The sequence below is a fragment of the Oncorhynchus keta genome, chromosome 14 (genome assembly GCF_023373465.1).
Source record: "Oncorhynchus keta strain PuntledgeMale-10-30-2019 chromosome 14, Oket_V2, whole genome shotgun sequence".
NCBI classification, from domain to species: Eukaryota; Metazoa; Chordata; class Actinopteri; order Salmoniformes; family Salmonidae; genus Oncorhynchus; species Oncorhynchus keta.
Window position 1 is genome coordinate 24,143,011 of NC_068434.1, and position 10,396 is coordinate 24,153,406.

The following is a 10,396-nucleotide window of genomic DNA, read 5'->3' on the forward strand; positions in this document are numbered from 1 at the left end:
TGCCGGCTATGTTACGTGTGATGATTGTGAGGCGCTATACAAATTCGACAGTCACAAGACCGGGACTTCAAATACGTCTGAGGCACGACAAGGGAACTGTAGCCTACTTTTGAGATGGGTGAAATGAAATGTGGACACTGACTGTAGGTCTATAACTCTTCACATAGTCTTAATATGACCTGCAGAATTTCAGTGCCAACAGAAACTATATTTGAATCTTATAATTTGGCATTTTTATTTGGATAATGAATGCAATATTTTTTGAATAATGCACAAATTGAATTCATAAGTGTAACTTTAATTTCATGATTTTAAACTGAACTGAATTAATATTGCATTACATTTAAATGTAACTGAAATTAAGTATTTATATATTCAGTTTAAATACAGTAGATATTGCAAGTCTGTAACAAGTTTGCAAACCATTACAGCCGAATTTGAATTAGGACATTGAATTAAAATGTCATATTTTTGAATGTTTAATGCACAAATTGAACTTGTCCGAGAAGCTTGTAAACTTGATACACAGACAATGAACACAATATCTACCATATTGAAACTGAATATATAAATATTGAATTAGAATATTCAATTAACGTTTAAAACTGAATGCAATATTCATTCATTTCAGTTAAAATGATGAATTCCATGATTAAATTTGTGCATTACAAATTAAAAAATATTTTTGTAGGCACTGAAATCGCTCCATAGGGGTAGCCTAGGCTACAGCAGATTATTCTTTGGTAAACCCTAAGCACTCAGCTGTAATCTGCTTTGTAATCATGTTATTTTTCAACATCCAAAAATTAACACAATTTACTACGTGCCTGCTTATTGTGTTGTGTGGTACTTCAAGTGCCTTTAAATATATAGCTTAATGGGTGGAAATTCAAATTCAATACCAGCCTATAGCCTACCTGTATCTGTCATCACTGCTGTCAAAAGTGTTAAATCCCTAGGATACTATATAATTGACATATTACATTATTTATGGATAAAATTATATATTGACATTATCCTACTATAGGCCATTATTCATTGGCATTGGCTCCTCCCATATTTCTTGTAAACTGGAATACCCATCAACAAATCCGACAATTAAATGTTTTATAATACACTTTATTACTATATTGCACACTTAATTAAAAAAAGATACATGGAAAAGGTGAGCATTTGTCACAGTCTAGGGCTAGGCTACCCTTAGCATTTGATTTCTGTCTGCAAAGCCATTAAAATGACATTTCATATCAGTCTACATTTAAAAAAGGAGTCATAGTGGTGATAAGGGAGAGAAAGATCCCCACCATGGCTGTGGGAGGACCGAGGTGGCATGGAGGTGTTATGATTGTGTTACGGCAGTATGGGCACATGACTGTTGGGCTGGGCTGGTCACCCTCTCTAAGTTCTGGGCTCTAGCGGCTGACGAGTGTCTACACCTTGGAGAGAAGCACTGGCAGCTGTAATACTTGCTCTTGACCTTCCAGAAGTGATCACCGTAGTCAAACCTGAATGGGGAACACAGGGTAGCCATCAATGCACATGTACTGGAGCCTAATGCCAGAGTATTTTGATTGATTCTATAGCCTGACATTAATACAACATTCACCATCTATGTAATTATTGTTTTATGCGTCTCACCCAATCTGATCGCCTGACTGAATGGGCTTTCTGGAGAAGAAGGCAATGCGTGGGAACCGAAGGTCCTGATGCATGGTGAACACTCGGACTGCTAGCAGGTTAGGTTCACACAGGTGGTTAATAAACCGGCCAATGTTGCCAAAGAGTCGCGCATCAATACAGTGCACATCACCCACCTGCAAGACAGTAGATGAAGCAATCACTCACTCAATGAATTTAATAGAATCACACATTAGTAAAGACTGTCATGTTGATCCCTCCTGTGAGGCAGTAGCATAGTCATTAAATTGCACATGTTTCAGTGTAACAAATAGCCAACAAGCAAACTATGAGGAAACACACTAGAGAAGTGCTGTAAGAGGAGCATGTATCAAAATAATGTTGTCTCGGACTCTGTGGCATTGTGTGCTCTGCAGCACCTCCCATTGGTATACAAAAGCACTGTACAAACATGCTACAGTAACAATACTACACTCAACTTCAGAATACCCCATTTGCCAATAAAAATGTGAGTTTCTCAGACTTAAAATAAATTAAAAAATCACCTTATTGTCCAGGGTGAAGAGGAATGAGTCATTTTCCCTGCCATCTGCCTCGGCATCAGTAATAATTTCACCCACATACCTGCACAATAAAGATCCCGCTGTATATAATCTGTGTAACCACAACATTAAAATGAAAAACATACTTCCCGCTTTAACATGATCTGTTCATGACATCAATATTGGCTCATGTCATTTCTATGCTAAAAACATACATTGTAAGTGTTCTTCCTGATTCTGAAACTACAATTAAAACAATACATTTTCAGTTATGGTTAGGCACTTTTCCAAACGCTTGAGTTCAAGCATGTCTTCCATAACATTCAGGGCCTCACTCGCAAATGAAAGTTCCTTGAGGAATATCCTGCAGTGCCCTCACACCCCAGCCCATCCTCTGGGTTTTATAGAGCTGCAGCCGAGCCCTGAAAACAGACAAGACAAGATCCAGTCAAACTAATTGATAACAAGTACCGTACAGGAAATAGACAAAAATATATTTGTCAGATATGACTGTGCAGTGTCACACTGAAGCCATATTTGAAACGAATGTTATCGTGCTTGGCTGAAATACTGTATTCAACAGAAAAAAGGTAGACAGGATGCTGGTGGGTAAGGGAGGCTCTGTTACCTAAGTCCATTCTGAACCACACGGTTCCTGCAGCTCCTCCAACAGGAGCAGGCGTGGTTACACTCAAACAGGACCGGAGGCTCCTTCTGACAGAACTCCAGAGGCAGACGCCCCTCCTGAGCAACCACAAGCAACACACTTTACACATTTATATAACACAGCTTACACATCATATGGGAGCTGCAAGAGTCCATAATGTCAATTTGAAATACATGAAAGCAATAACTTTGCCTTGATGTAGTTATGTACTTACTTTGTCATACCAACAGCGCAGGCTGAGCTGGGCACACATGCAGGTATTTGAAGAGCAGTCATCTGTACATACACAATGCTGAAATAGGAGGAGTGAGATATTCATTAAACAACACTTGTCAAGAGGTATGTCACTTGTTCTGGCCCACAGTAACTTATGAAGCAGGACAAGATGGGATTGGACATTGACTGTGTTTCACAGAGCACTGGAGGTTCACCTGTAAATGAGTGATGTCCTTGTCTATATTAATTGGGGAGGTAACACAGCTGTCAGGGACGTATTTGTAGTTATCAGGACAGGAGTCACTGTCCACCCCGTTCACACAGGCAATGGGGACTGCCTCATATCCCCGAGAGATGTCCCTGAAGAAGACAGAGAGGACGACAAATAATCAACACATATACAGTAATTACATTGTATTTGACCTCTTCATGTTCCCTCTTCCCTCCATAAGCTAGACCATGTTGTTCTACCTGCTAAGGACCTTCTCTCTATGACTGTCCCTGCTTCTCCTGGCATCTGTCAGCTTCTTATTAGTTTTCAGGGACATCCACACCTTAGAGTTGTAGATACAGCAGTCCAGAGGAGTCTCCCCCTCTCTGTTCTTCAGGTTCACATCTGCTCCTTGGGACAGAAGCAGTCTGGAGGAGCAGACATCATACTGGATATGGTTAGAATCTCTCACACCCCCAGCAAGGCTATGGTTCAGCAGCATGCCTGCCCCCCACTGGCCAGGCTAGAGAAAGTCACAGTCTCTGTATGTGAATACATATATAAAACTGGGCTCATTGCAGGCTAGTGCGCTTATGATAACCTATCTGCATATCAAGGTGGGATAGGCTATCGTTCAAGAACAATCTGGTGTCATGCTGCAGCTCTGGGAGAACAGAGACCGGTGTACTACTCACGTCACACATTCCAGTTGATTCTCCCTGGCAGCGATGTGTAGAGTTGAGTCCCCATGGACGTTGACTGCATTGAGGTCACATCTGGCATCAAGCAGAATCTGAGCGATGTCATTGGAGCCAGACAGGGCTGCCCAGTGGAGGCAAATGTTCTCTTCCTAGAGAGGGGTCATAGGTCAACATGGAAAACATAGCCAGAAGAATACCTTCCCCAAACACCACAGAGGTAAAATAAAAATATTTGTAACCTTCTTTTATTTTGGGGGGGGTATTTATGTAAAACATAACAACATACAGGTATGTCACCTATGGTATACAAATGTCTGAAGAATAAATTATCCTTATACAGACCAGTTGATACGTTATCTTTTTTCAATAGTTATTGCTATGACTTAAGTCGTTCCTTCCTCAAGAAAGTAAGTGGACTAGTAAGTGTGCTCCCAAGGTGACATTCCGAAGTATCCCTTTAATTTAGATTACACAATATACTGTAGGTGAAGCACATGCACCCCATGGGATCCATCCCACATGTCAGTGAGTACTGGAACCGTGCCTGTGTCTAGCCTCCCTTCCCAGGCTGTAACAGGTGTGAAGACAGAAGGTGAGGTGTTGCGATGAGATGTACAGTAGGATGAACAGTATGCATCCTATACAGTACTGACCTTGTCTCGGATGTTAACATCAGCCCCTCTGGAGAGCAGCAATAGGACCAGCTCTCTGTGCTTGTACTCTATAGCCCAGGTGATGGGGGTCCACCCACCGTCATCCTGAAACCAAGCATAACCACTCGTTGCTTTGAATTCTGTTGCCTACTTGAATATTGGAGGTATGCTTCTACCAATGGATATAAAAGGTGGCTTTAGATTCCTTCATTGTACATGTATGTGAAAAGGCTTAACTTTACTAACAGTTTGTAGGCATTAAAATGAAAGGCAAAACATGGTAAATCCCCTGGAATCATGATCATCTCAGTATAACTTTCCTGTTAAGGTCAGGAGTATTACAATCCATTTAATACTACCCACAACATATTTAACATCCTAATAGGCACTGTTGAACTGGGCTGACTTCCAACAGCACTGCCCTCCAACTCATCCTGCCAAACACTTGCTGAGAGTACACATGAATTATGGATGAAAGAGTGGAGGTTTGAATGAAGCAGTTAAAATGTCAACAAGACCTATGAGTAGAAGAGGGAGCAGGGCATGGATCTGTACATACCTGACAGTTGACCTGCTTGGATGCCTTGGACAGGAGATGTTGAACTACATCGTAATGTCCAAGTTTAGCAGCCAGATGCAGACAGGTTGAGCCCTTGATATCCTGACAGGAGAAGATGAAAATATTAGTCAGTCTTTTTCTTAATGACTATTTAAAGAAGCACCGATCTTGAGCTGCTACAGTATCTGGTTAATAGTTTTAGACAAGTGCGTGTCATGGACTTAAAACAGTTTGATCACTTTCCACCAGAAACCAGCCCATTTAGCAAAGGTCTCGTCGATTTAGCATAATTTGGACAGCTGCTGCATGATTCATTTCTGTGCTCATATGAATATAATATAATAAATAATATGTGTAAGAAATTGAGAGTTCCGGCAAAAACGAAGTCTCCACCCTCGCAAAAAGAACCCCCCAGCGTGTGCCCACAATCCGTGTGGGCACACGCGCGAATCAGTTTAAGCACCGTCTTCCCTAATCCTAATATGTCCAAATAACCAGTGACAAAAACACAAAAAAACCACAGAACTAATGTTGTTCGGATCTCACGCATCCCATTTATTTCTGCCAGATTCTCTTGGTCTTCACACAGAATCTGCCCACAGGAGATTATATGAACGGTAACAATGCTGGTTGGGTTAACAGAAGATCATGGCTATCCATGGGGTGATCAATGAGCTATGCTCCACACACTGACCTTATGGCTGAGCGCTGCCCCGGCCCTCAGCAGGTACTTGACTGTGTCCAGATGGTTGTTCTCACAGGCGTCCATCAGGGGGGTTCTCTGCTCCTCATCAAACATGTCCAGGTTAGCTCCAGCCTAGGGGGGATAGAGAATCCGAAACCTTTCACCCATGTATACTTACACAGTATAATAGAGCGGAGATTCTGTCCGTTTGGGACGCAAAACATCAACCCTCTGCATAGTAAACACAACATTCGAGAAGCACCATCAATACTGACCCAGAAAAGCAAAGACATGTTCTTGTTGTGGGGGACAGTACTTCAAATCTCTGAAGGAATGCAGTAGCAAAGCTAACTTAGCCATCTGCCACACTTGTACACCAAGTGATTATATTGTGAAAAGATAGCCAATACCTGCTACATGTCAGAGTACATCTCCTCACCTGGACGAGCATGTGACAGACCTCCTGGTGTCCTTCAGATGCTGCAGCATGTAGAGGGGTCCTCTTGTTCTGGCTGTACATCAGGTAGTTGGGGTCTTTTCCATCCACTGGAACAAAGATGTTAATTACCCTTTGAGTCATGTTGACAACTTTCTCCTCGGGGACACTAAAGTAGATCATATAATATCATTCATGAAAATAAATCAGTAAGTTATTGTTATCTTTTTCATTGAAGTTAAAATATTAGAAGAGCTGCCTCCATGTAGGAAGTACCTAGGCTTATAAAGTGGAGATGTGGTGTGTACATACCCAGCAGATGGATGACTTTCTGGAGCTCTCCGTGATGGGCAGAGATGTACAGCTGCTTTGTGTGATACTTTACTTTCTTCGGCCTCATACTATACACAAAAGAGAGAGGGCGGGGGGTTGTATCAGCATCTGTAAGAGTGCTATTATATTCATCATTGACATGAAACAATAATGACCTGCTTTGTGTATAATATAGTATTATCTCATCCAAATTGTTAAATGTTTAATAAGGAATGACTTTAAAAATATCCCCCTTGTAACTTTACTTTTCATCATCCAGGGCCATTAGGATGCTCTCCAGTGACGTTTTAGCTGGTTCCTCTCCATCACCTAACATCTCCCTCTTCAGGCTAGTGCAAAACAGCATACAGAAATCATTAGCATTACATATGAACCTAAATAGCCTAGCAAATGTTCCATGCTCGCACTAATGCAAAGAGAAAAAGATACAAGAGAGATAATATTGAGAATGGAAGAGTCAAGCCTAAACTGCCTGTTGGGGGAGGTGTCCAGACTCCTCTCAAGCTCAGTGGTCTTCTTTGCCCTGTGAATGAGGGGCCTGGTGGACACAACGGGAAGAAGGGCCACAGGGTAAACAGCAGGAACAGCTGGCACAGAAGGAAGTACAGGTTCAGCTTTGGGTACAGTGACAGGATTGGAGACGGTTTTGGGAACAGTGACTTCCTGGGCCCCGGTGGCATCCTCTCCACAGTGGGGACAGAAGCTCTGGGCCTTGATGACTGATGCACAGCCACGGTGGAAACGGTGAGAGATGCTGCCATACGGTCTGCACTCCATGAAGCTCCCCTGCATAACATACATTAAATAGTCAGATATTAAAAAGGCAAAGGAGTGTTAAGAATGAACAACCAATATGCATCATAAAGCAATGCGACTGGTGTGACCAGCCAGTCAGGTCTATTTTGGTTGATCCCTGCTGCATCTCTCCACTTACCGCCCTGCAGAAGAGGCCACAGCCAGGGCAGCACTGGTGCTTGACCATGCCGGCTCTGTGGTCCTCACACAAAACCAGCAGATGCACTGTGTTGGAGGGACGCATCATCTCATGCTTCAGCACACTCCTCTGACACCGACTCACCTGTAGTGAAGAGATGAATGGAGGGATTGATAGAAGAAGAAAAAAAACAGAGAAATAAGGGTTGTTTAGACATTAGCGCAACACACAAAGGCTGGGAACCGTTAACTTCATCCCAAGGCTACTTCAAATGTTGGGGAGGAAATCTGGAGCGCAAGACTAGGGAAAGTTCGCTTCAGAGCAGGTCAGCTTTACCAGGCCATCCACACTCTCTGTGGCCATGCAGGTGTGCTCAGTCTGGGACAGGCTCTCCCCACTGCATGGGGTCTCCATGCGACAGCAGCACAGAGGGAGCTCTTCAGACAGGTCTGTCTCTGTCACCTCACCATCAGCTGGAAAGCCTGCAAAATAACACATCCTGATCAACAAAACAGATTGAATGTACAGCATAGTAATGTATTGTACAAGAATAATTTAATAACTTATGACGAAATGTGTAAACCGTCTCTGGGTAAACTTACATGAGAGAGAAGGAGAGAATAGCTCCTCTTGGGCTTTCAGATCCAGAGATTCTAAAGTCAGTTCAGTGTATTCCTGCTTACTGCAGCTGTCCTCTTCCTCCATTTTGTTTCCTGTGCTTAAGTCAGTTGCCTTTTCTTCACACTGCTCGGCTAACAGTGCATGGCTTTCTTTTATTTCACAAATCTCTCTGTGCGTCAGGTCTACTCTCTTCTCTCTGCCGCTTTCTTGCCCTGCCTTTACAAGTGAGCTCTCTTTCTGCAGGGAGAAGAGGATAATCATTCAGACACTATTAGAGCGAAACAAAGTTCATCATTTCTACACAAATCTTTACAATAGAGTAGATGGGTCTCTGACCTTCAACACCTTGGATTTTTTCTTAGGGACAAAGTTATACATTCCCATCTTCCTCTTCCTCTTCCTAGACCCTGCAGATACATCGGGACGGTGAGGTGGCAGAAGGAGGTCCAAGCAGGCAAGTACAGTATGTCATAACTAGTCCCAACTTAGTACAGGTGCCAACTAACTACAAGTGCCATCACTACATAGAGTGGAGATATGAGACAGTTTAGATAGAAGAACAGTCTTACCAGCAAGGCAGACTAACCTGGCTGTGACTTGGTAGAGACAACCCTGTTTCCTTTACAGCTCGGAGGTAGCTTGATGTGGGAAGGTGCCATTGTCTTTTCCATCCCCAAGACTTCCATGCTTGACTCTGCCCCGTCCCTGCTTAAACGCTTCACAACAGACTCTTATGAGTTCAGACACCAGTCATTTAAAAGCATGAAACATCATGGACTGGGGTTGGATGAACATTACCTTCAGTGCTGCTGGATTGCAGGCAGGTTTGCCCATAGTCTTCCATGCACACTGTGTACTGGATGTTGGGGCAGGGTCCAGACATGGATAACTAGGAGTTTGTACATCTGAGATCCCTGCTGTAACAGCATCTCTACCACTGTCTGCAGGAGTTGGAGGGGTTTTGCTTAGTCCATGGGGTGAACCACCTTTCTTTTGAGGGGTTGCCCTCGCTTGTTTTTTATGCAGAATAAAACCATTGGACCCAGCGACTGAGCCGTGAACAGATGTCATCTTAGCTTTGGATTTTTTGTTTACGTGCGATTTAGCACTCAGAGCCTTCTTCCCCTTGGCCCCTGTGGGTGTCACAGAGCGGGGGTTAGGATGTCTTTTCCCTGCCTCTGATTCCTGGCTGACTCCCCTGCGCTCCATGGCTGTCCTGGAGGAATACTCTGGCCTCTCCACACCAAAATCGTCACCTAAAAGATTACAGCTGTTAGTACCATTAAGTGGAAGAGGGTGAAGGCAAATAGACCTAATGGTTAAGAGCGTGGTGCCAGTAGCTGGAAGGTTGCTGGTTTGAATCCCCAAGCCAACTAGGTGAAACAGCTGTTGATGTGCTATGGAGCAAGGCACTTAATCCCAAATTAACCTCCTGTAAATTGATCTGGATAAGCACATCATGTAAAAGGTAGGGGTAAATGAGGCCAGTGTGAGAGTGATTAATGAATAGACAGAACTCACTAGTCCGCCTTAGTATTTCTACAAATGATGCTGTACTGTAAGAATCCAACCTTCAAATCCGTAAACCACACTCACAAAAAAAGGTAAAAGGTTGAGAAAAACAAAACAAATCTCAAACTACTAGGAAAACACACAAAGTACAGCAAATGCAAGTTAGATCCAGAACAAGGCCCTTGAAAAAGTTTAGAAAAATAGAGTAGCTTCATACCTGCTTTCTCGATGGCCTTAGTTGTTGAGCGAGAGTAAGACGGGGGGCAGGGAAAAAGAACCGAGCCAAAGTACACTGCTTCCCCTTCCTTTCCCCACCCGGCGCACACGTTCAGCCACGGTCATGTGACAATAGCTGCTGTTCTATTGGTTCCTTCTGCACAGCCCAGATGGAGCATGCTCAGTCGACATGTGTGTCTACTTTTCAGAAGGAGCAGCGTATCAGCTAGCCAGAGTGTGGCACAGCAGTACCATAGATATCTTACGCAGTATAGCCAAATATTTGTATAACTAAACGTGTGGTATATAGCTCCAGCAAAGACCTTTCACTTTACAACCACATTGAACTTTATCTTCTTCGGTGGGGTTTTAGGGCAGACTACATTCTGAAAAGGTGTATTGCAGCCCACTCACTACTGGATACGAAAACTAAAAGGAGGGAAATCCATATTGTAATATGATACTATTGCAA

At 43.1% G+C, this 10,396-nt stretch overlaps 1 protein-coding gene across 1 annotated transcript; it reads right to left on the bottom strand.

Annotated features, from left to right (window-relative positions):
• Positions 1–1,103: 1,103 nt before the first annotated feature.
• Positions 1,104–10,094, bottom strand: ehmt1a (euchromatic histone-lysine N-methyltransferase 1a). Its single transcript, XM_035762222.2, has 23 exons — positions 9,926–10,094; positions 8,995–9,452; positions 8,783–8,912; positions 8,533–8,603; positions 8,178–8,433; positions 7,912–8,057; positions 7,576–7,719; positions 7,114–7,427; positions 6,887–6,970; positions 6,621–6,709; positions 6,312–6,418; positions 5,882–6,004; positions 5,188–5,289; positions 4,629–4,733; positions 3,970–4,124; positions 3,535–3,702; positions 3,279–3,423; positions 3,062–3,139; positions 2,809–2,924; positions 2,516–2,602; positions 2,184–2,262; positions 1,639–1,814; positions 1,104–1,505 (listed from the first exon to the last, which is right to left on the bottom strand). The coding sequence occupies exons 2-23, from the start codon at positions 9,403–9,405 to the stop codon at positions 1,340–1,342; spliced, it is 3,252 nt and encodes a 1,083-aa protein (XP_035618115.1). The 5' UTR covers positions 9,406–9,452; positions 9,926–10,094; the 3' UTR covers positions 1,104–1,339.
• Positions 10,095–10,396: the final 302 nt, after the last annotated feature.

What these genes read in the sequence shown, in the direction of transcription:
- ehmt1a (XM_035762222.2), bottom strand. Translation starts at nt 9,405, where the DNA reads ATGGAGCGCAGGGGAGTCAGCCAGGAATCAGAGGCAGGGAAAAGACAT. An exon ending in ATTCTCTCCTTCTCTCTCAT is followed by an intron (nt 8,058 to 8,177) that starts GTAAGTTTACCC and finishes GTTATTTTGCAG; the next exon opens with GCTTTCCAGCTGATGGTGAG. An exon ending in GTGGCCTCTTCTGCAGGGCG is followed by an intron (nt 7,428 to 7,575) that starts GTAAGTGGAGAG and finishes TATGTTATGCAG; the next exon opens with GGGAGCTTCATGGAGTGCAG.